The 25,746-nt window shown below is 38.3% G+C and overlaps 2 protein-coding genes and 1 long non-coding RNA gene across 4 annotated transcripts in view; all 3 read left to right on the top strand.

Moving 5' to 3' along the window:
* The window catches only part of LOC111667597 (caspase-3-like), a 10,742-nt gene extending 3,978 nt beyond the window's left edge, over positions 1 to 6,764 (top strand). Inside the window, exons 3-7 of the mRNA XM_023423343.2 lie at positions 1,255 to 1,403; positions 2,607 to 2,735; positions 3,162 to 3,337; positions 3,942 to 4,065; positions 4,227 to 6,764. Coding sequence (XP_023279111.1) covers positions 1,255 to 1,403; positions 2,607 to 2,735; positions 3,162 to 3,337; positions 3,942 to 4,065; positions 4,227 to 4,456 — 808 coding nt within the window. The 3' untranslated portion in view covers positions 4,457 to 6,764. The remainder of the gene's footprint in view (positions 1 to 1,254; positions 1,404 to 2,606; positions 2,736 to 3,161; positions 3,338 to 3,941; positions 4,066 to 4,226) is intronic.
* A 1,472-nt stretch (positions 6,765 to 8,236) lies between these two features.
* Positions 8,237 to 18,529, top strand: irf2b (interferon regulatory factor 2b). Of its 2 annotated transcripts, none has more exons than XM_023423353.2 (9): positions 8,237 to 8,466; positions 10,224 to 10,316; positions 10,466 to 10,565; positions 11,550 to 11,726; positions 11,917 to 11,963; positions 13,319 to 13,454; positions 15,015 to 15,167; positions 16,374 to 16,411; positions 17,236 to 18,529. In XM_023423353.2, the coding sequence occupies exons 2-9, from the start codon at positions 10,230 to 10,232 to the stop codon at positions 17,503 to 17,505; spliced, it is 1,008 nt and encodes a 335-aa protein (XP_023279121.1). In that variant the 5' UTR covers positions 8,237 to 8,466; positions 10,224 to 10,229; the 3' UTR covers positions 17,506 to 18,529. The 2 variants fall into 2 exon arrangements, with proteins under 2 accessions (XP_023279121.1, XP_023279122.1); XM_023423354.2 differs by lacking the exon at positions 8,237 to 8,466 and adding an exon at positions 8,488 to 8,607.
* Positions 18,530 to 18,976: 447 nt separating this feature from the next.
* Positions 18,977 to 24,876, top strand: LOC147818127 (uncharacterized). The gene is made up of 2 exons (XR_015438286.1): positions 18,977 to 22,862; positions 23,181 to 24,876. It is a non-coding gene; the product is annotated as an uncharacterized LOC147818127 (long non-coding RNA).
* Positions 24,877 to 25,746: the final 870 nt, after the last annotated feature.

Raw genomic sequence — 25,746 nt, 5'->3', positions numbered from 1 at the left:
ATTTGTCCAGTGGAAGTAGGATGTAGAGGATTTGTAGCAAGGTCTGTTGTCTCTTTAGTAAGGGAGTTAGGAGCAAGTGGACAGAGTGTGAGGAAAATAGTAAAGGACATGTCAGATGAGGCAGCAAGATCCAGTCAGTGGAGCTGGATGAGAAGAAATAATGGTAGCTGGGGGCCTAGCAGGGGGAGCACTTAGGATAGACAGACTCTTAGGAGAAGCAAGGAAGAAATCCAGGAAGAGGAAGTGTTTTTAAGTGGGGGGTGTGGCCTGTGTGAGCCTCTTTGAGACCATGCGGTTAGTCCAGGTGAGGTGGCCTGTATTGTTTGCTTGTATTGTTTGAATTGCTTTGTAGTGTGTCTTTGGCTGTTTAGGTGAGTTGTTTGTTTTAGGTGAGTTGAATGGTGTGGCGTTGGAGGGGAGGGGGGGGGTAGAGCACAGCCTAATCCGGCGGGGGAGAGCTAGCCCAAAAAGGCACCTCTCCCTGACTCTACCTCCCTCATTGTCTTGGAGAGTGGGGGAGTAGGGGGAGGTACAGCACAGCCTAATCCGGCGGGGGAGAGTTTAGCTCAACAAGGCATCTCTCCTTGACTCTACCTCCCTCATTCAAAATGGCCGCCACTTTCTCCAACTGTTTAGGGGAGTTTGTTTGCTGAATCTGCTAGTGTGTTTTGTCAGAGTTGATGATGGTGTTGTTTGTGATAGCGTAGGCAAGATAAAGAAAATAGTCGTGGTGTGAGGAGCAGTGATGGCTGGCATTAGGGGAGTGACTCTGGGACGCCAGTGATCACTGTCTAGCCTCCTGGAGGTGTCGTGGGACCAACTAGACAAAACACTGGTGAAAGGAGGTTCCCACCTGATGACCCCAAAGACATGTTAGTTATCACTGCTCATTAGTCTGTATAGCTAAATTAATAGTTATCATAGGACATGTTAAGCTTAGGGAGCTATTCACTGAGTCTGGTCCATTTTCTGTAGCACAAGTTTCTTGTGTTTACCTTAAATCTGACCTTCTTTTAGGACAAATTATACATAAATGGTGTCACGTGTTGGGATGGCTGGACCCAAATGCAGGCAACAAACCAGGCAGGAATGTAAATGCATGTGCTTTAATTAAACAAAGTAAAAAAAAAAAAAAACTCACTAGAAGGCCGTCAGGAACCGAACACAGGACATCAAATGTGACATTGGTAAAGAAGTTTTTCAGGTTTCAAAGGATTTCAAAGTGTGTTCACAGTTGTGTGTGTGTGTTTTCAGGAGTAGTAAGACCTCTGAGGAAGTGGACTCTGTCCCCAGCAGCAAAAGCAGTACAGCAGCAGCCTCTGATCCTTACCGCTACAAGATGGACTATCCCTCCATTGGAACCTGTGTGATTATCAACAACAAGAACTTCCACAGTTGCACACGTAAATACACTCACTCAACAATTCATATGCACTGATGCACACTTCAGTCAATTTCCTTTCATGGCCACTTGAACAGATGTACTGTAAATTCAATCAATCAACAAACAATTCCATGTTCCAAGTTTTAATAGCCTAACTAATACCCATTAGTTGTGCATGATTTAAGCAGAAACTGGCCCGGTGTCCTGAGGAGTAAAAAGCAGTCAGAGCTCCAAGCAGATCCTCCACATTTCTTACATTCCTGCTTCCACCACTTACACAGTATGTTTTACAGAGAGGAGATGGGAGGACTGTCACTGAGATCAAGTTTGAGGGAAAAAAGCTGTTATAGATGAAGTGGACCTTTTTCACCAAAGACATTTTGACATGTAACAGTAGGAAAAGCATAAAAAATAAAATGAATGCATTCCATTTAGTTGCTTCAATTTCAATCTTACAGATCTTATCTTAACTGTTTGGTAACCATGGTAATTCAGGTAAGGACCGGATTTAAGAAAAAAGCCATTACAGCTGAATAGTTCCTAACTAAATGTTCCTGTCTTAACTTAAGATAGGAAGGTGTGTTACACAGGCTTTCTGACTTCCCAAAATCTTAAATAAAGTATCCTAACTTTAGGATAACTTTCACTTTTCCACCACTTTGCTAACTTTTTGAATCCATATCATTGCTCTTTAATTGCTTTTATACAACCAACCAAACATCAACAGGTGGAACTTATTTATTGAGAGGCTCAGGGCAGACCCTAATGATGGGTTGTGGTTTGATGAAAAAACGCGCCTAAGTAGATACAGGCCACCGTGGGCCATGATCCTGCAGTTAGCCAAGCAGCTACAACCAGCTGTGGAGAGGCCAACCTGGCGACATGGGGCTCTAACAGCTGTGGTGCAACTGACTGCTAATGGATATTTTCTGAGTGAAGTGACCATTTTTTGTTGGTTATAAACGAGTTATAAAAATACCTCAGTGAGAATAACAGAAATAAAAGATGATAACCGATGTTGGATTGAATATTAGGATTTCCTAACCTAAGATAAAAACAGGATGAAGTTAGAAGTTCACTTTGTTGTGAAAAAGACCTGTCTGATTTTTGTTTCATGAGTCTTACAGAGCTCACGTTCCTGCTCTTTGAACTATGTCGTAGATGCTGTGGGTGCTGTCATTGAAAGTCTACTGCATTTCTGAGTGTGTTTTTGTGTCTCTAGAGATGAGTACTCGTAATGGGACGGATGTTGATGCTGCTTTTGCTGCGAAGACCTTCTCTACTCTGGGTTATAAGATTCGAGTGGCCAATGACCAGACTGTGGAGCAGATGAAAAAACTGCTGAAAAATGGTAATAGAAACTAGTTTTCATATGTTCAACATTTATATGTAGATGTAGTCAATTCATCAGCATTGACATCTGTTGCTAAGTGAGTCACCACAGTTTATGATGGGGGCCCATTAGGAAAAATGTTAACACTTTGTTTTAATTGTCCGTTTTTCATAGTCATTTATCAGGTGACAAAAAGCTTCACTGTTTGCTGCATAGTTTATACATATATATATACACAAATATACATATATGTATATACTGTGCAGTGTACAACATTGCAGTAGCCACTACATGGCAGTGTAATCAGGATCAATAATCTGTGTGTGTCCCAAACTCTACCATGATCTTAATGAAAGTTTTTGGGAACAGTTAAAAGTAGCCATGCATGCATCCATCCAGACGCCCAGCATTTAAAATGAGATCTACTCTTGTGTCTGTCTCTAGTATCCGAGGAAGACCACAGTAGCAGCGCATCGTTTGTGTGTGTAATGTTGAGTCATGGAGATGACGGGGTGATATACGGCACAGACGGCTGTGAAAAGTTTGAAAAGCTGACAAAATACTTTAAAGGAGATTGCTGCAAAAGTCTGGTGGGGAAACCGAAACTCTTCTTCATACAGGTTAGTTAAATACAGCCACGTTACCGCACAAGTGCACTTGTGTCTCATCCATTGCAATGTGTCTTGAAATGCTTGTTATATAGTGATGTTTTTTATTCTTATTTTAGTGAATTCTCAAAGTGACTCTCAGTAGTATTATCTTGTGCTTTTTTTTAACTACTTAATGACTCAAAACGAATACATTGGTGTAGAAATCTAATTTGCTCTCACTGTAAAGTTTTGATTACAGTCAAATATAAATAGCTTCAGGTACAGTTAGTGTTGCAGCAGGAGACCGGATTCCCAGCATACCATGGTATGAATATTGACTGTTCATGTACATTTGCTTATTTACAGTATTGACTTCTACTGTAGTACCGTTATTAAAAAATATTGAATTCTATCGTTTGTGTTTGTTGGGACATCATATTTTGTGAAATTATAATAAAGCATTTTTAACTAAAAAACCTTCCTTTAATGGTCATTGCAACTGGTAATAATGATAACAATAATTTTACCATTCCTTGAAAATCTCATAGAATTGCAAACCTAGTTACAATGGACCTTTTTGTTGTTAACGCTGTCACAGTAAATGACATATACCTGGATTTCCCACCCTTTCTAGGCATGCCGTGGTTCTGGCTTGGATGAGGGAGCCTCCCTTGAGGTCGACAGTGAAACCTCAGCCCAAACCTCAGAGAAGATTCCTGTGGAGGCAGATTTCCTGTATGCTTACTCCACTGCTCCAGGTAAATGGCAGCAGCAGAAAAGACTTTCAAAAAAACTGCAGCAAATGACACGTAGAAGACTGATATCTGTATAATCCTTGTTCTCAGTTTGTGTAATTACTTTAGAACAGGGATACACTGCACCTTTTCTAAGAATGGTAACACTGTCCATTGTCCTGCAGGCTACTACTCATGGAGAAACACGTTCAATGGCTCCTGGTTCATGCAGGCATTGTGTGAGATGTTGCAGCATTACAGTGGAGAGCTGGAGCTGATGCAGATCATGACCCGAGTCAACCGCAAGGTAGCGCTAAGCTTTGAGTCTGCCTCCAACCTACCTGGATATAGTGGCAAGAAGCAGATCCCCTGTATTGTCACAATGTTGACCAAAGACTTTTACTTTCCTCGCTAGATTAAAACAGACTTTTTCTTTAGGAAACTAAGTTAATTTCACATTAATCTGTTTTAACCTCAAAGATATTTGCCTGAGTTATTTTCTAAAACAGGAAACAGGATAAGATGCAAGGAGAAACCAAGTGTATGGGCAGCATAAAGATTAAAGGGATCAGATCTGTGAGGTTTCTGTTGAAACTGAACGGTTATTTGTTAATGAATTAATGTTTTGTTGTTTTTAAGGTGTTGGAATAATTTCCAGGGATCATGCATTTTCGATACACTTGTTATGTGATTACACACTTTAACATCATCATTTAATTTTGGTACATAAATACTGTGTATTTATAGCACTGGTAAACAATTAGTTTATCACACACAACTAAACTTGTCTGCTTTTTACTAATCATTGAATGCAAAAAATGTACAAACACAAATACTCTAAATCACTTTGACTTGGTAAGGTTAAAAAACATGAAAATAAATCTATTTTATTTCCTTTTTCCTTCTTTAAGAATTGATCCTTGTTTCTTCAAAAGTTTAGTAATGTTAAAGTAATGTTAAATCTACCTAATCTGATCTGAGCAACACAATAATAATATTACTATATGCCACTGTCTCTGCATTGTGCTGATAAATTATCACTAAAAGTAGCTGGATGAAGTTAGGGTGGAGGTTGATATTGTGCACTTACTGTATATGAATATTAGCAAAGTTGGAAGTTAATTTATTTATATAAATATATATTTTTTTTTTTATTTACATTTTTTTGTTGTTTTGCTCAAATTAAATGATTATTTGCATTATAACAGTTTATCCACAAAATATAATTTATGTGTTGGCAAAAAAAGAAATCTTTTTATGCATTCAAAATATCCCATCGCATTTTTTTTGACACAAATATGATGCCTTTCAAGTCAGACAAGATAAGTTAAAAAAAACAGCAAAACAGAACACACTTATTATTATTTACTATTTCACAACCACTTCTGTACCAAATGTTTGAAACCCTTCTTAGTATGCGGTTGCTGCAGAGATCCTAGAAGCAGTTTGCTGCAGTGTGTAAAAAACTTATTTTTGTTCATGGATTTCCTGAATCTAAAAGAAATACCATTAGTTGTAATCTCTGACTGAAATAGTTGCTTATGTAACCTGGAGCTGCATTCTTCACACCCCTGTGATACCTAACTCCACTTGAGTGATTCTTCTTTCCACTGGACCCAGCACACAGAGGTCATTTAGGCACAGCCCTTATCATCTTACAGTGAGCAATTTTTTTTATGAGTTGTGGTGAACTGCTTTACCAGAGGGCGGCACCATAATCAAAGTGGCTTTGAAGTAGTTCCCCAGCAAGAAAGTTAAATGTTGCTCTATCTTGCAGGGCTGCTTTCCTGGCCAAGAATTAATCCATTGATAAATGAAGTGCCAGGCATTAACAGAGTCTCTAGTAGAGTACCATTCAATGATAATGTGCATCACAGATTCCACATTTTGATATACCCTGTCTTTTTAAAGCAGTAAATCCCAAAGGTTTTAACAACAACAAAAAAAAATTAGATGGTAAAATTCTGAGATCAGACTTGACAATTTGATTTTCTGATTATTTTTTTCAGTCTTTGTGTCTCTATACACTAACTGGAGTTTCTGCGTCTGTCATTGAGTCTCTTTTGTACTTTGTAGTACTGTTGAGAACTATGAATGATTAACCGTTTATCAGGATGGGTTTGTGAGTTAGTGACTGCTTATAAACAAGCAGCCACTAGAGGAAGCCAGAGAAACATTCAATGTAGATGTATGGGCCTTAAATGAATCAGCAGTCCCTCAAAGGTGCAATGTTCCAGGAACTGAAATTGTGGCTAAACCTAACCCTCGATGCCACAGACCAGACCACTCCAATATTGTTAAAATACAGATAAATGAAGTTTCCTCCACTACTTGTGCAATCAGGTGCCATCACATTTGTTTCCCTCTGTCACTCTTGTTTCATTATACCTCAATAATTCAAACACAGGTTATATACATTACTATACTATACATTATATATATGGGGTAGAAGATTTTTTTTCTATAGTTCTTCTTGTCTCCATTGTTTTTGGTCATTCAGTGTTGGTGTTGAACTATAAACTTTTACTATTAGTTTATCAGACCTCTCCCAGCTACAGTACATGTGTATGTGTGTCAGGGGGAGATTACCCTAGCTATATGCAGATCCCTGCTGGTCCAGAGGGCTATAACCTGACCTGGTATGACCTTTCAAAACTGCCTCCTGACACAGTTTGCATGTATTTAATTTGCAGGTAATAAAAAATAGTACTTTCTAAACATCATATTTTCTGTTACAGTATTTTTCAAAAGCTGGTTTCTCTTTTGATGTAAACAGAGAGCATCATATAGAAATGCCAAACAGTGGCAGAGTGACATGGGCGTCATGATCATAACTTCATCAGCAAATTCAGTCAGTCTGCATCTGAATGATCGAATAGCTGCTATTCATGCATGTGTATTTATTTGGACACAGAAAGAATTAAAGTTATTCCACTTGAATAAGGATATTAGTCAAGAAAAAATTTGGCACCAAAGTTTGGCACCAGAATATGACAAATTAAGACATTTGAATCATTGGTGATATATTACCAAAATTATAATTTACTATTAAGGTACAATGGTTTAAAAAAAAAAAAAAAAACACTCAGTTGAAACTCATGTGTTCAACATGAAATACACTTTGATCTCCTTTTGGCCCCACGTGTCTAACTATAGCCCATGAATTCAGTGTGGGAAAATAAACTGAAAATCTGCTGTTTCCAAATGACTGCAGGTGGGGTGCTTCATCTGTCTCTCACACACGGTTGCTTAAAGTTTCTGGTTTCGATTCCACCATCAGCGTCGCAGAAACGAGTGGACAGAGTAAGGAGGAGATAGAGGAAGTGAAAATGAAATACAGCTCAAAGATCTTCTATGGATTTTGCAGCATTCGATACAAAGCTCCATAGCTACATTATTTATGGTAATTCACGCTCTGAAGTTACTTCACTCAGATTTTTAATGATGGGCATTTGCAATAGTTGGCCACGACATTTTAGCTTTGTTAAGGCTGAATGTCACAATGTTTCATTAGGGGGGACAGAGCCGATACGGATGGAGGGGGAAAAAAAAAGAAAAAAGGGAAAACACAGTCTGTCCACACTCAGGTTCAAGGAAAATTAATTATTCACGACTGGAAATTGTGTTGCTACAGCGGCCAAGTCACATATAAAAAACAAAACAAACAACATAAGGACATTCAAAGAAAATAAATGACAAAACATAATAAAATCAAAACTTCTACTAGATACTGAGCCAAAACTATAGAATCCATCCCGACATTCTCAAATATGATACTTTTACATTGGTAGTGCAATACAGTATGTTTAAGCCCCATGTCTTATACTGGTGTGGCAAGATGCTTTCATTAAAATTTCACAGATGAGTACTAAGAGTAGCTATATAGTATAATATATGTATTCACAGGTACACAAGTAATTTTAATTTTATGTTCTTGCTGGGGTGACTATGTAAAATATGTTATAGGACTACATATACGTATATATTATACTATACATTATATAATATTTATGTTTATTAATGTGTCTGTCCCCGCTAAATAACCCCGTGAATAAATAAAGCATGAGGAAAAGGCACTTGTATTGACTTTCGTGGCAACACGGGGGAAAAAAAGAGCGGAGTGAGACCTCTTCGTGTCCCTGTCTATCTGGAGAGCGCGCACGCGGCCAAGAGACTTCCGCGACGCCGCTCTAGAGCGACCTAAAGCGAGAGCACGAGAGCAGGAGGGGGATTTCCAGCTCGAGCCCCCACTTCCCGAACCAGCCGTTGTTTTGCTTTCGGTCTCGACACAGAAACAGAAATAAACGACGGACACAATTTTGTTTTTCCGCTTCCAACCACAAATAAACGAACTTGTCCAACTTCGGCTGTGCCCGTCGTTCCTACAGCAGGACTGTGAAGCTACAGGCCGTCCAAACTGAACAGGTAACATTTTTATTTCCGCATATTAACGCTGTTGACTTGCATTCACACCACACCGACTTCCTACAGGACGACATGACGGATCCCTAGCTTCGCTGTGCAAGTGAAAGTGGGACTGTAGTTTTCTCTGCGTTTGTTGACTCGGTACGGTATTTATTTTCACTTTTGGCTCGGTTGTTTTTGGATCAGCACGCCGGCAGACAGTAGACAAACACAGACTGGTTAACTTTTGACTTGACCCTCATTGCTAAATCAAACTTTACTCCAACATAAATCTGTTACTGACATTTAACCAAATATAGAGGTAACATGGCTAGAAGTGACTGATGTTAAGATTCGATAACAATTAATAACAGCAGGACTGTTGTAGTAGCTTTAGCTGTATGTGTTTGTGTTTGATATTTGAGGAAACATTCATTGACTTGTGAACAATATTCGTGCTGTTTACAGGTCTTAGTACATGTGTTTGAAAATCGAAGTACTGTTCAGTCCTGTGTTGCTTGAACTGTCGTACATGTGTCTGATCCTGTTTTGCAGCATAGGAATATGTTTTGAACAAATTTAACAAATTCAATTTATGGATGGTTGAGAGTACACAATTCAAAAGAAAAGTCAAAACATTTTTTACTTCAATATAATATAATTTGAAACGTGCAAATCAGACTGTGAGAGGAATAATTGTAATTGTAGTGTGTAGCATTAATAGACATATTGCAATTATTTGTCTAAAAGGTTTTCCCAACTTTTACAGCCTGGCTATTAGTGCACATTCCCTACTTTTTCAAATACAAGGCTAGTAAATGTGTCTTGTTGTACAATTAGAAAAAAAGACATTGCCACACAGTTTTGTGATTAGCAGTGTTGGTCTGAAACTAGTTTAGGCTGAGGTACTGGTGTAACTGCATGATTTTCTTGCCTTTTGTTTATTTTTAAACCTGAAATTAATTCACAATGTGTTCCCTAACAAGCTTAAAAACATACAAATTGTTTTACAGCTGAGGTCAGCTACAGTAATACAGATTTTGTACTGTAGTCAGGCTGTACATATGTAGTGTTTTACCAAGCAGCATGCAGCTGGAGGTGTCAGCCCTGTCCCTCATAAAAAGGAATAAGAATTTGTATCTGATGTAGTGCCATGTCACCCTGTTTGACCTGTTAGGGAGCTTGCTGTCACGTCAGGAGGCAGTTTGAAGTTTGCAGTATGCCAACTGCAAACTTTACCCACCCTGCTGTGGGTGGGGTGGGTAAAGTTTGCTCTCACTGTTTTTAAATAAACATGTATTCATTATCTTCTTTCAAGTTCTTTTTAGTTATTTCAAATGTTAATCTAATGGAACAAAGACAATGAACGTGTGGTTGTGGAAAGGAGTGGGCTATATGGCTGCAATTACAGACATGATTGCACAATTTTATTTGAGAGCAGTATTTTACAGGACGCGGTCTTTACAACACAAGTTAAACAGTGAACCTGGGCAGGATTTTTATTTTTATAACCACAGACAAGAGGGATTCAACATTCTCCTTTGTTTTGTTCACAGTATTTGTGAAAAATAACCTACAACAGTGGTTGCTTTTTCTCATACTGGTTAGCAAAGTAGACAATGTTTTGGTATTTATGTCTTTGCCCCCAACCCCTTTCATGTATTGTAATAATATACTGCATTGTTTAATAGCTTAATTAAAAGCCATACAGCAGTCATCATACATACATACATACGTTGCTGTCTGTTATAATTATATGTTACTCTGTGCTTTCACAGGCCAAAATGCCAGTAGAAAGAATGAGGATGCGACCGTGGCTGGAGGAGCAAATCAACTCCTGTCAGATACCAGGACTAAAATGGGTTAATAAAGTAAGTCTTCACTCATGTGTGCACACACACACACACACACACACACACACACACAAACACAAACACAAACACACACACACACACACACACACACAAACACACACACACATACTATAAATCAAGAGCTGAAAAAATATAAATGTTCCTAGGAAAAGAGAATCTTCCAGATCCCGTGGATGCATGCTGCGCGCCACGGCTGGGACCTGGAGAAAGATGCTCCGCTCTTCATGAGATGGGCCATACACACTGGTAATACACCGATTTAACTGTCCACCCACTGGTTCTCCTTTTCAGTGGCTTTTCTTTTCAGGCGCCACAACAGTTCACTTTCAAATCAAAGAGACTTTCGATATTGATCATGTTAGTATGTAAGAAATCACATTGTAAAGATTGTCCCTTTCATTTAGGTCACAGAAAGCTTACTAAAAGTGCCTTAAAGTGCCTTTTTGAGGAAGCACAGAGAGATTGTGTGAGAGTGGGAAATCCCATGACTCCTTACCTCATCATCATAGAAAAAGGAAAATGAATTAAAAATCAGCTAAAATCTTGCCAGAAGGAGATTGAAGAAAGAAATGATTACACACCTTTTAATATTTTGAATTAAGTGTTTTTAATAAGGCAATTGGCAGTAGGAAATATTAACTAATCTTCAGTTTTCTACATAAGGTGTCTGAGATAAGCCCACACTTAGATTGAAGACCAATGAATGAACTGATGGTGCAATACTAAGGCCATTTAAGGAATGAAAAATGGTTAGTGCACAGACTTTGTTTTTTTTAAATGATGTTTAACCTCCTAGGACCTGGCGTCCACATATGTGGACCTCACATTTTGGGTTCTCTAGACCACAATACTAACTTTTTCTCAACAAGGGCCTGGTGACCACATATGAGGATATTATACTGCCACTCAGTAATAGAAATGTAAAACTAATGTCCTCATATGTGGACATCATTTTTCTCAGGTCCCAATCAGCCTAAATAGCAAAGAGAAATTAAAAATGCACGCCATGCAAGAGTTCGGGTCTTAGGAGGATAATATCCAACACATGCACAGAACAGAAAAGCATTGTTTTAATATTTTGTCTAATCTTTAGCTGAAGAGTAATGGTTTACAGCATTAATAGTAACACTTTGTGCACACAATCTACTCTGCAAACTAGTATTCTGAGATTAGTTATCTGTACCAATAATTTACCTTGTTTTCAATCTTCACTGATTTGTGTTTGTGTAGGTAAATACCAGCCAGGCGTAGACCGTCCAGATCCAAAGACTTGGAAGGCTAATTTCCGCTGTGCCATGAACAGCCTGCCAGACATTGAGGAAGTGAAGGATAAAAGCAACAAAAAGGGAACTAATGCCTTCAGAGTTTATAAGATGCTTTCCTCCACAGAGAGAAGTTTGAAGAAAGGTGAGTGCTGCTAATCTTCTTCACCTTGATCCGGTTAAAACCTCTTATCACTTTTCTAGATGTTGCTATTCTCTCTTGAAAAGTATGCACCTGTAATTCCATATTCAGTGAATTAAGACAGTCACCAGATATAGTGTGGGTTTTAAATCAATTTGTAAATATGTTTCTTTCTGTGTGTACATCCATTTAGGAAAGAAGAAGACAGACAAAGAGGGGAGGCCTAAGGGAAGTAAAGAGGTAGATAAACATATCAAAACTCTTCTCACACATGAAGCTAACAACACTGGCAGGATGGGGTGGTGGCTTCTATGTGCAGATAACAAAACAATCTCTTTATCAAGTCTGCCCTTGCTTAAAATAACCATTTAACATACATTCAATATTTAATTTTGCTCACCATAAGCAGTAGCAGCAGCTCTGTTTGAGAACAGCAGCATGATGGGGAATAATAAGAAGAGCCAGTGTCTGATTTATACACAGGCTGTATAATTAAACTTTAATGTGCAGTTGAGTAACTGCTTGGCCTGCTGGCTGGTTTGGTGATCAGGCATCACAGAAATATTTACTTCACCGAAATTGTTGCCTTTGTTCCAAAACAGAGCAAACGATTTCTGGAAGTCTTACTCACTCATAATCTGGCAAAATACCAGAAATATCTAACATGAACAATCAGCTCCAGCTCCGGTTCCCACATTACAGTGAAATTTGCCAGACAATAGGAACAGTAACCAAGTGCTGCTCCTCCATGTGGTTCTGTCTCTTAAAGCAATGCAAAGTAAAACCAGTAGCTGCTTGTTCCATTTGTAAATTAAGGATGAAATGATGAATGAATTAGCTGCTGTATTTCTAAGGAATAGGAAACACACTGAATAAAAAATATATAAAATATACTTAACCATACTAAGATAAGTGTACTTTCTTGAACTACATTTCCTTCTAGAGACATCCTTTTTGACTTAACTTTCCAAAAGCAGTTCACTTAAAGAATCAGAATCATCAATAATCAGAGTCAGAAAAACCCCAACAGCAGAAACCCTCTCAAACTGATCTATCTGCTATGCAGGAATTCTGAATAGAAATGAACATAGAGACATGGACTTGTTTTTATGATGAGTTTGGGAATAATCAAGTTTTTGCTTAATATTAGCTGGTTTTTGATTGGTGTCTACATGCCTGAAATGTTCCAGATATCAGGGTGTATCCTGCTCTTACTTGGAATAAACTGTTTATAAATCTCACTTCCAAGTATATTATGAATACTAAATACATGAGCAGAGCCTCTGACATAAAGTGTGCTAATGTCTGTGCACTGGGTCACTACACCCCAGCTGTCTTACTAGAGTTTCTCATTATCACACTTACAATGTAATGGATTTACAGTATTATATTGAGGATACTATGTTTAAATGGGCATGTGACCATTGATTTTCGGCTATATATGTAGTGTTGGTACAGTTGTCCGTCACCGTGTGATGAAAAATAGCCACAGATCTTCCAGTGTAACATTAAAGTCCTGTTTGGACACGAAACCATTTCGTATCATTGTTCTATAATGATCAGTCTTTTTTTGTCTTTGTCTTTCTCTCCATCAGGCAGTGTCTCTGTCTCCAGGCAGGACTCTTCTCGAAGCTACTGCTGGACCTATTGACTATTCCAAACAGGAATTGATCAAACAGGAAGCGGTCAAGCAGGAAACAGTAGAGCTAACAGTAACGGACAGCGCCTCAGGTACTGCACCAGTGGTTTTTTTTTCTTTTGTATTAGTCATGTGGTTGTTTTGTCTGTGACCCGATCTCTAGTCATGGTTTGGTTTGGTGTTTTTTCTGCTTGGAATTGAAACATAAGACAAGGCATGAAAAAATTATTTGCATAGCTCATTTCAACCACAGGGACAATTCAAAGTGCTTTACAGAACAGCGGTTGTGCAGGTACACTGCAGTGATAAGATGTAAGTTGTCACAATAGAGGAAATAAAAACACAGTCAAAGGCACAGGGGAGCACAGGGTTTTCAATTAACATTTTAAATGTTAAATGAATTTGTGTGCAGCATAGCAGCTAAAATCAGCAGTGAATGAGCAAAGTCTGAATACAGGCAAAACATAGTTTTTCTGACTGCTTTTTCACTAACTGCAACACACTGAGAAGAGTGTGTACTTTAACTTATTTAATCTTGTCCCCTGTGGGACATAAGGCCATAATGACCTCCAAGATTCTGGGGCTGTATTACAGAAACGTCCTAACTTGCAGATCCCCTCTTAACTGTTTGGTAACCATGGTGATTAGAGTTAGGACCTGATTTAGGGAAAAAAGCCATTACAGATGCATAGTCCATAAGCCAATGTTCCTATCCTAACATAAAATAGGAGAAGTGTATTACACAAGCTTCCTGACTTCCCAAAATCTTGTGTAAACTCTCCTAAATTTAGGATAATCTGTCCTGACTTTTGCTTCTCCACCACTTTGCTAACTTGTTTCATCCATGTCACTGCTCTTCTATTGCTTCTATACAACCAACCAAACATCAACAGGTGGAACTTATATATTCAGATGATCATGGGAGATCTTAGTGACGTGTTGTGGTTTGGTGTAAAAATGATCATAAGTAGATACAGACTACTCCGGGCCATGATCCTGCAGTCAGTTGAGCAGCTACTACCAGCTGTGTAGAGGTTGACCTGGCCACATAGGTCTCTGGTTGTGGTGCACCTTAAAAATGTGCTTTGTTTTTTTTTGTGTTTTTGTTTTTTTGGCTAAAGGAGATTTCCAGAGCGAGATGGCCCATTTCTTGTACATTTCAATGAGAAATCTAACAGGTTACAAAAATACCTCAGTGAGATAAGATTAGAAAAGTGTCATTGGTTGCAAGGTAACAGACAGTGTTGATAACTGATGTTTTATTGAGTATCCACGATTTCCTATCCTGAGATAAGATAGGATTAAGTTGGATGAGGTAGGATTCCTACAGTTAGTTAGGATTTGCTTTTTTGTAATATTAAATTTGGAAAAACCCTATCCTCCTCAACTTCTGACTTACAATAGGAAGTTTCTGTGATACAGCACTTGGTTTACAGGTTTTCTCAGTCAATATTGACAAACTAAACAGGTGAAGGGACAGCTGATGAAAAAAATATCATAACTCTTTATCTTGAAACAGTGGGTAAATACTGTATGTGGCTACATGCACCCACCCTGCCACACACTTGATACATTTTTACCAGTCAATCACTGAATTGGTGTGTATCCATGTGTTGAGCTTATTATACCATGTCCTGTCTGTCCATTCACAGCCATTCACAGTTCGGTAGAAGACCACGTGATCACGAGCGAGCAGCTGCCATTCGTCTGCCAGACAATTGAAGTAACCACAGAGAATGAAGAGCAGACAGTTAGCTCCTCCCACTCGTACCCACTCCAAATCTCTCCTGTGTCTTCATGTTGCGGTGAGATATCTCGCACACGCACACACACATCACACTTTACCACATTTTGTTACCAGAAGGAACATAAATAGGTTGGTTACAAAGGATCAGGCTTGTCGAAGCATTTGTAGTTATTCAGAACCACAGTTTTGACCACAACTGCAAGAAGTGCCCATTTCAGAACACAGTGGTTACCATTTACAAAGGAGCAACTTTCTCTGGCATGGTTCATGGTACCTGCATGTTGAAACATATGGCTTTACCCGTTTGTATGTGTTGATGTTCATTTTGTATAAATCACAAAAACGTGGTGACCCGAGAGGGTGACCCGATGACCTGCTGCTATCAGCTATTACATCACCCATTATTACGTAATACAACTAAAGTAAAGCCGCTTCTGTATCACAGTCACTAGATCTTATCTTAAGTGGAGAAAATTGTGGGCAAAGCAGCTGAATGTGAAGAAATAACCAGCGGTGAATGTGCAACAAAAGATTATTGAGGCTGCTAACAGTGTCTCATTCAGAATGTTTTTTAACTTTCAGTTGGAAAAGCTGAGTGCATTTTAAATTTGTGCAATTTAAAAAAATTTACTTACGAAATAAAGATATGCATTGGCGATAACAGAATATTTTCTAAAAGTTTTTTTTTTTTCTTAAGGTAGCATCAGTTGCAAAATTTTTTCTCCTGTTAAATATGTCCATATCTCGAAAGGCTAACTTGAAACTGAACAAGCTGATCATTAAATATTTTGTGTTTGGAGGTCATTACATTGTCAGTACTTGATGTTGGTTAGTATGAATTCATTTAACCCCTGGCTTCATCAGTTCTCTGAGATCTGTTAAACTCACCTCTCTTTGTGTATTCATCTGTCCTCTATGTCAACCAGTCATTCAGGCAGAGCTGGCTCTTTTATTTTCCAGCTGTAATCATTCCATCTGTCCTTCCTCCTCTCTGTACATCTGCCTTTTTGTTGATCCTTCTCAATCGCTGCCATTGCTTTAAGAGTTAAGATTTAAATGATAATCATTCCCCCTTCTTTCTTTTCCTTTTTTACTCTCTTGTTTGTTTGTTTTCTTTACTGATTTTAACTTTTAACATTCAAGTGTTCTTCTTTGCTTAAGTGGTTTCAATGTTTATACTTTAGAAAAAGTACACTGGTTTAAATCACAATAAAAAAAATTTAGAATACTGTTTTATTTATTTTTTATGTCTTTATTTTTACAGGCAGTGACACAGACAGTGACACGGAAGACAACAAAGAGGTGAGATCCCATTTTTCATACCTACTCATAAACACAAAGGAGAGAGCAGTGAAATTATTAACTGCTCTGATCTTCAGATAAACAGGTTTATACCTGCTTCAACCTTACTGCTGAAACAGGGCGTGTGTGCATGTGTGTGCATGTGTCTGTCTGTGTCTGTGTGTGTGCGCGTGTGTCTGTGTGTGTGTGTCTGTGTGTGTGTCTGTGTGTGTGTGTCTGTGTGTGTGTGTGTCTGTGTGTGTGTGTGTGTGTGTGTGTGTGTGTGTGTGTGTGTGTGTGTGTGTTCCTTCCTGTAATGTTGCGAGACTGAGAAAAGGGAGGGCCTTGTCAGGAACTGTGGCTGTCAAACATTAACAGTTTGATTTGAGGTTGGCCTTTGTAGTACATTGTACCCACAGTGAACACACACAAACACACTCCACACTACATAATATCAGTGGTAAGAGTACAGAGCTATGTAGTAACATAGAAACTGTCTTTTAAGTCATAATCTGACATTTTTATTGTGACTAATAATTGTCAATAAAAAATGCAGTTTTTAGCCAAGGTTTCATGTTACATGTGTTACATGTGTTTGTATATCAGTGCAACAGCCTGAAGCATATCATGTTTAAATATTCTGACTGGGTCACATAGATGTTGATTCAGCCACAGGATCATTTCTGCAGTGGTGGTTTTTGGCGTTTTATTTACAGAGTAATCATAAAATTTTCACCACAACACGTCAGAAATGATCCACAGCCTTTACATTGTGCTTACTCAAAGTTACAGTGTATCACCTTCCTCTTCCTGATCTCTCCTTTTTTAATTGTTTTGCCGGACAGGGTGTCGGTGCAGCCTGGAGGCGGGACTACAGTACAACAGTTCTCAGGGTTCCCACATGTTCTCTTCCTAGCATGGCCACTTTTGTCACTGCGAACAAGCCCAACTTCAGGGTCACCAGTACGCGAGACCCAGCCCCTCTCATCAGCTATCACAGTGACGGCTGGACGCCGGCCTACACCCAGAACTCTCTTGTGTCTCCGGCAAGCAGCCACACCCATGAAATGCGTGCAAGTGTCATTATGAAAACCTCCGATATCACCTCCTCCTGACCTCAGATGAGGGAGTATCATCAATGCCCCCAAGGCATAGGAATGACAGAGAATGTTGTTTTTCTCCCATCAGGGCCACATGGTGCCTAAAAGGCCAAACTTCCAAATCTGTGATTTTATTGTAGCTTCTGCTTGGGCCATGAATTCCCTCAGTTTTCCCTTTAATCGGAAAAAAACTCGCGCACTACTCGGTGAGCACTGAAGCCCAGTTTTTACTTTATACATCTGTATCTGCGAGGGTGTGTGTGATGTAAATTTCATCATCTTCCCATGTCTGCAAGGGTTCATCTTTAAAAGTTATGAACACTTTGACAAACGTATGTATACACGTGGTGTTGTCCATGTCCATGTCTTTTGACTATATCTAGCCTTTAATCATCCATGTGTCACTGGTAGTGCATTTTCCCTGCTGATTTTTGCTAACACTGTAGCATACACTCTGCTGAATTAACAAAATACTCCACTTTTATATAGCGAAAGACAAATTTTAGTCGTGAAAAGTTTTTCATTGCACAACATGTAGATGAATACATTTAAATGAGTCAGCACTGCTTACCTGTAGCCAGGTTTGAAAATACATCCTCATATTCATCAACTGCCTTCAAGAAGGAATGTCTTTTGAATCTCTCTACATAAAACTATGTGACTTGACCACATCATTTAGGATTACTTACCATTAAGTATTAGAAACAATTACAAAACAACATTGTTTGATTGAGACTCAGCTATCTTCTATGTTTTTAAGTTATTTTATGTTGCACCAAGACAAGGAAAACAATTAGTCATCTTAAAATAGTGTCATCTTAACTGTGTTAGCATGAATTTTTACATGAATTGTAAAAATGCTTTACTATGACACATGGATGGAACAAAGATTGTGTGTTCCTTGAAGCAATCTGTGTTCATAACAAAGCAACAAATACACAATGTTATGGGGAAATGACATCTCTGTTGGCAAACCTGCTCAACTGGCAGCAAGTTGCAAAAACAATCAGGCATGTTGTTATCTACATAAAGAAAAGAATGACAATCATTATCGAGCTATGATTTGCCCCACAGTGGAAATCAGGCGTGTGTGTGTGTATCTGTCTGGAGACCTCAGGACAATGTACCCGCCGACACAGAGACAGATGAACTGACAGACTCACTGACAGAGACAGACTGACATGACTGTGAACAATGTACTAATTTCTTCTCTCTCCTGCCTCCTGGTGTTAATAATGTACATAGCTCATATGTATGTATGCCTGCAAGCCGCTTCTGCACCTTATGGACAGCACTGCTGTGTGTGTATAGATGTGTATAAGAGACAGACTGACATGACTGTGAACAATGTACTAATTTCTTCTCTCTCCTGCCTCCTGGTGTTAATAATGTACATAGCTCATATGTATGTATGCCTGCAAGCCGCTTCTGCACCTTATGGACAGCACTGCTGTGTGTGTATAGATGTGTATAAGAGACAGGTGGGATACAAACTATCTATGCTTTAGTCTGCTAGTAACACATGCAAGTAGCGACTGGAATTTTAGTTGTTTGTATGTGGAGATCATGGATGATCTTAGAGGAGTGAAGAAGTGGTTAACATTCATTATATTTACTTGCACAGATGACTTGTTGAAAATGTAAGAAATATTTTTCTCTTGTGTTAGAATATTTCAATTTAAGGTCGTCGTGTTGGAGGAAGGAGCAAAGTGAAATTGGACATTCCTTCAGTGCATTTAAAAGATGTCAAGTAAATATTATGCTATGATAACTAGGAGTAGGGAAGTGTGTGGGCTTGAGGTACATAACAAAGGACTGTGTCATCATCAGAGGCTGAGCGTTGATGTTTTTAATACACACTTGTTTTTTACGGTCTGGTCTCCCTAGCCCAGAAATTCCCATCTCCCAGTTGAATTGAGTGCACAGATGTTGCAGCACAAGTCTTTCCTCTGTTTCACCATTGTGTCCTCCTCTTACTCTTCCTGGCAAAATCTAGTGGCCTCCAGCATTGGAATGAATCATAATGTTAACCACTAATTTTCACAATCTGTAAATCTCAACACATGCAGAGAAAATCATTGTTTTTATCCCATAAAATGCAAATATATTCACAGAATAATGGACTAAAGCCATTATAGGAGCAAGCTCAATGGTTTCAGTATTATTTATTTAATAAAAATATGATTAACCTAAAAAGAATTAGATTATGAAATGTTCATATCCGGTCCCCTTGAGAGTCACAGTTCCTTGCCTTATGAACTACATCAGAAAGCTACTTGTGTGTTAGCAGCTAGCAGGCTAAAAGCACAGACTTCATTCCCAGCCTGCTTTCAGCAGAGCTCCAGTGGGAACAGCTCTACAAGTTCACATGGGAAAACAGTAGGACAAATGGGAATCTGCCATGTTTTTGAACCTAACCCCTCGAGATTCTAACACTGGATGCACATTACTATCATAATGAAATTATTTAAGGTTCTCATTGAATCAAAAGGGGTTTGGGCTTACTTGACAGCAGATGTGGAATAGGTGTCGCTTTACCAAATGTTTCTTCATTGTTTTAGAAACTCCCATCACATATCGAGAGCCTAATTGTTCTACTTCTCTGTGGTTTCACTTCATGATAACTCCCTGTGGAAATGCTACTCAATAGGCTGAAATACACAGGCAATATTTAAAGCTTTGTATGTTCATTTTGTTAACAGCCATGACAAACAGCTGCCTTTTTTTTAAACCATGCATCTTCAGTGATTTTGTAGTGGTTACAGCCTCTCTCAGCGCTATACTGAAAATTAACAGTTGGCATTTCTACACCCATGTTGTTGTAATGACCAAAATCTGAGGTGACACTTAAATGTGCCAAATTGCTGTACATGTCACCATGCATGTAAACAGCGTGGTCCATATTAGGCCTTCACACCTGTGAAAATGTGTGGAATTCATTCATTCAATTTAGTGTTTTCAATATTGAAGTTGAAGTTGTAAATGATCAAGAATCTGGCCTACTCAAGAAATGTTCAGACCCTTCGGCTTCTACAAGCCTAACCATTGAATTTAAAAGAAGTTCTCCTGGAACAATTAAAGTGCACTTATACCTAGAGCCTATTTCTGCTTTGTTTTGTTTATAAAAGGGATGTCATTACAGCCAAAAGTAGAGAGTGAAAGTGGGTTGTAATGTTGTTATTTATCGTGTGGTTGGTTGATCATTTTATCCTGCTTTTGCCTTATGTGATTGAGAGCCACTGAATCACTGTTGTGTTAAAACTGAGGTGTGGCTCACTCTTACTTTTAGCACATATCATAAAGGACAATATCACCATTCAGCTCAAAGGAAAAAAACAAAACAGGTAATTGCTCAGCTAATTGCATTGAAGCAAAGAAGTTGCAACTACATTGTCGCCACTGTTTATTCTGTATACTTTATGAAAACTACATGTGAATCAACATGTAAATCTGAATAAAGACTCTTTTTGTATTTATGCAGAGGCGTTTGATGTGCTTTATGACATGTAGAAAGAAGATAGATGGCTGAGGGTTTATCTTGTGAACTCAAAGTTCAGAGCACAGTTTTATTGCTTATGAGAGACTGTGAGAACTTTTATATCTGTTGCTGTTAAGATAAAAAATGTCCACTAAAAACAAAGCCCTCCATGGTGAGGACGTGCTGTTTGTCCTTACTGGGTGGAAAAAATGGGCTAATCAGGTTAGAGCTCACGTCTGATGTAAGACTGAAAGGTTTGGTGCTGAGGTATGTAAGTTAGTGCATGTAATGACTGCACGGGGATGTCAAGCAGTGTGTGTGCTGAGTGGAAAATACTTTTTTCGTGTGTGTGGTTTTGCTTTTTGTCAGAGCAGCAGATGTCTCTTTGTTTGAGACACTTACAGCTCGTTCAGTTTAACCAGAACACTAACTGCTGTTTCAGTTTCAGTTGCTGTTCTCAGTTCTCACTCTACTTCCTGTTTGTCTCTGAGGCCTCAGTGGATAGCTGGCCAGTTGCCTTGACAACTGCTAACCGCATGCCATTAGTCATGGTAAACAGTCTGTCCTGAGTATATTTTATGTACTATTTTGCTCTCTTTCACAAGATCCTTTGTATCCATGTATCCTTTTCCTGCCTCCTCTTGCTTGCTTCAGTCATCTGGACCATGAACAGTAACAACAGTCATCTCAAAAAGTTTCTTTTCCCTCTAACAGTTTTTCAGATATTACAAGAAACAAAAGAAATAATTCTTTTTGAACATCTTCCAAACTATATTAATTTGTCAATATTTCCATTATCTCCTGCTGTCAACAACATGCTCATATGAGCTGAATTCAATCCTATTGAAGAAAATGGCAAAAGAAGTAAACATGGTCATCGTTGAGTTTTATTTAATTTTCTTTAATATAGTCTATAATAACAAAAATATTTCTAGATTATATAAGTGCCAAAAGGTGAGTAGACTGTTGAGTAAACAGTTCTGGATAAACTGATCCTCCAGTCAGCTCTGCTGTGACCGCTCACTCACACCATCTAGTGTTCAAAAGCAGAATTACAGCTTCATCCTTCTGGTTAATATGGGACAGAAAGGCTTCAGTGTGCTTAATATCAATCCATGTTATGCTTCTTTTTATGTTCAAAAATTGAATCACGTGCCTGTAGAAATATTTTAAGGATATTATTGTCATAAAGTCAATGCCTGTATGGTCAGGGAACTATTAAAAATATTAACTAGAATCACCATCCAATAGAAATATTGTATGTGAAGTCACTATTTAGCACCACTGCCACACTTTCTTTATTGGAAGATTATGAATACTGGAATTTTTGAAATTTTTTTTCCATTGAACTGTTAAAAAAGCTGCTACGGAACAACGGAATTTCACATAGGGGATAAATAAGGTATCTATTTTATCAACGCCCCACACACAATTGTTTTTACTAAATGCAAATTAATCTCTTAACATTAAACTTACTGTTAATGCTCGTCTGTCTGCAGACATCTTCAGTTGAGTTCATGTGCTGTCTCTTCCTTTGCTTCTTTTCTTATTGCGCTCTCTGTATCTACATGCTTTGTGGATGTAAACCCCATAAATTGAACTGATTGATGAAGTGGTAGATTTATGTTGCGGTTTGACTAAAAGTCCAAGAGGTGGCGCAAAGCACCTGCATGGAGAGTCATAGTCGGGAGGAGGGAAGGGAGGCGGAGAGAGGGAGAAGAAAGCGAGCAGGGTCTACTAGGTATCTAGCATGAGCGGAGATGACTATAAGTTATATCTTTTTAAGTTCAATGTTAAAGTTATCCAGCAGAGACTTAGTTTGTTGTGAGGACTGTCGTGTTACCAGAGGATTCAGGAGGACTACTTTTTAATGTGCTTGGATGACTATTCTCCAGTGAGTGTTTTCTTTTTCAGTGCTAGCTTAAAAGCGATGTTAGCTCATGCTAATTTCATGACTGAACGAAAAAAAAAAAAACAATCGGAGAAACGTGTTGTGGTTGATAAAAACTCAGCACTGTGGAGTTTGAGATGTGTGATTTTGTGTAGTGACATATTGCTTGCACGAACTGTTGTCTTGTGAAATGTATTTTCTAGTCATGAAGCGAGCAGTAAGCTGGTAAAATTTTAGAAGATAACCATAAGACATTGGTATTCATATGCATATCATAAAAAGAATTTGACATTAACTTAAGTTAAAATGTTTTGTGTGCAGGTTGGTTTCCTTTATAGTCGATTTCTGACCGAGGACGACTGCAGGAGTTTCAGAGCAGGAGGTCACCTGACCACCACTGTGGCTGCAGGTGGAGGAGTGGAGGAGTGACTTCATGAATTTGGACGCAGCACCTTCTCGACATGGATTCCAGATAAGATCACACACAAAATAGAAACACAGGGCGCTCTAACAGAACTAATGAGAGAAGACGACTCATAGTCGACTAACTGAAAAAACAACCTTTGACTGGACTAAACTGAAATTTCCCTTGAGGAAGGATACAACTGAAGAGGAAATAAATAAGGACAAAACACATTGAATTTAAACACCCAGGTACGAAAGTGTAATTTTTTTAAAATTAATTTTGATGTGTGAATCAGAGCTCTGAACAAAGGGACAATTTGGGTTACTTTGTTTTAATTTGAAGGCCTTAGTTATTAAGCCTATACTCTGAGGAGCATTGTTTTTTTTTTCTATTCGTTGAGTAAAACATGTTATTGCACAGAGCAGTGGTTGTGTTTTACTTTTGGTGTAGCACTATTTTATTGGCATTTAACCCATCTCCTCATAACTGGAGGTTACATAAAATACAAATGTCAAAATTGCTATGAAGTTTCCCGATATCATTCTTGCTCTTTAGAGAGTGAACCCATAAACCCATTAACCATAACTGTGTTACTCTGTTTGTAACTGGAGTAAGAATAGAGGTGGAGAAGGACACTTGTATTTAGTTTAGTAGTGTGGTCATGACAAAGACACCCAGGTGTATTTAAGTCATTCATTTGCATAGAAATATAGCTTTTATATGGAAACCAATCAAGGATAGTTGCGTTACAGTTCTTTGGGTATGAGGCAGATGTGTATTGGAGTACATTTTTGTCTAAAAGTCATCAAACCATCACACACAGCCCAGTATTTTGTTCGGATTATTATCATCATGCTGAGCTGTAAATACATTATCACATTTCTGGACTTCTGTGTGATCTGTACTATCATTCATTACCTCTGTAGACTGTTACCAAACTCACACTTCATTGTGTCAATCATAAATGCACTTTTTCAACTTGTTTATTGATTCTTGATACATGTAACTAGAAGAAGCAAGCACGCTCTCTCCATAAGATGAACACATTATATTGATTTTGCGGTTTCATCTGCGCAGAAAATTTCACTTCTTAGTATGTATATGCTGCATCAGCGGCAGGAATACAGTTGTTGCATTTGCAGCTTCAAGACTTCTGATGCACAGAGCATAACCTTGTGCACGGCTGCCACAGCCATTATTATCTAAATTATTATCAGGATTATTCTAGGTTCGTGTAAGTGGCTTATAGCTGGTATAGTATTTTAAGATTTTTTTTTTATAAAGCACTTGCACATATGACTAACTGAATACAACTCTTTAAAAAGAAAATGAATATATTGTCAACAATAAACATCCTGTCCACACTGACAGGAATTTCAATCTCTCCTGAAATGTAAAATCAACATCTGACCTTGAAAGCCCTGGGATGCATGCTGTATAATAATGTTTAAAGTCCAGTGTAATATTCCAGATAATTTAATATACTGCTCCTACAGTTATAGAAAATTGTTCTGCGAAGAGGTTTTCAAACCAGTGAATGGGTGTCAGATCCACTCAGTCAAGTCAAATGATGAAATAAAGTGCTGATAGAGCCGTTTGATTCCTCCCTCAGTATGAGTTGATGTGTCCTCTCTGAGTGTAGGTGGATGCACTGCTGATTATGTATGAACAATATTAACTGTCTACTGCCTGTTAGCCTAAGAGTTCATTATTTCTAGTAGAAACCTGAACACACAAGTAACACAATAGTTTCATGCCTCCTCATCAAATGACAGTCTTTACCTAAGCTTTAATATGTAGCTTCCATAGAAATTATGACTTTACTCAGCCACTGGATTTATCAGTAACATTTCTGAAATTTACTCAAAGTCTTTGAATTACAATAAACTATCAAATAAAACACTTTTGCCAACAATGTTTTAAACACAATTACTAACATATTATCACTTTTATACTTGAATGTTAGTTATACGATGAACATTAGCATTAGCATTAATTTTAGCAAGTGGTTGCTTACACACTCTGCAGACACTGAGCATGATTAGCATTTCAAACATATTTGTTGTTTCTCTAATGTTTGGTGCTGGGCATGTACTGTACACTGGGTTTTTATAATGTTTGCATCTGGAAAGTTGTAGCCGTAAACCCAAAACAATGAGCTCAAAGATGCCGAAATGCTCTCTAAAGCTAAAGGGGAAATGAAGAAGAAGAAGGACATTCAGTGAAGAACTGAGTAATTACCTGTGGGTTTTGTAATTACAAGTAAGACCTTTCACGTACAGGTCATCATTTGATCCATTGTTAATATAAAAATAATGATCATACCAGCTTCAATCAAAGACCAATATCAAATCTAGAATCAATTCCCAATCAATAAATGGAACTTGCTCCACGGTTGGGTTGCATGCTGCTATCTTCCTCTAGCTTTTGAATTGAAAACTCTCATACATTGTACTGTCAAAACTAGCAACATGTGATCAT

Source organism: Seriola lalandi, unplaced genomic scaffold (genome assembly GCF_002814215.2).
Source record: "Seriola lalandi dorsalis isolate HSWRI2012SDOR001 ecotype SW California unplaced genomic scaffold, Sedor1 jcf7180002054691, whole genome shotgun sequence".
NCBI classification, from domain to species: domain Eukaryota; kingdom Metazoa; phylum Chordata; class Actinopteri; order Carangiformes; family Carangidae; genus Seriola; species Seriola lalandi.
Note: the sequence above shows the minus strand (reverse complement) of the source record. Positions and strands in the feature narration are given on the sequence as shown.

Coding starts and splice junctions, on each gene's coding strand:
- irf2b (XM_023423353.2), top strand. CDS start 10,230: ATGCCAGTAGAAAGAATGAGGATGCGACCGTGGCTGGAGGAGCAAATC. Junction 15,168..16,373: donor TCCTGTGTCTTCATGTTGCG/GTGAGATATCTC, acceptor TTATTTTTACAG/GCAGTGACACAGACAGTGAC. Junction 16,412..17,235: donor ACACGGAAGACAACAAAGAG/GTGAGATCCCAT, acceptor TTTGCCGGACAG/GGTGTCGGTGCAGCCTGGAG.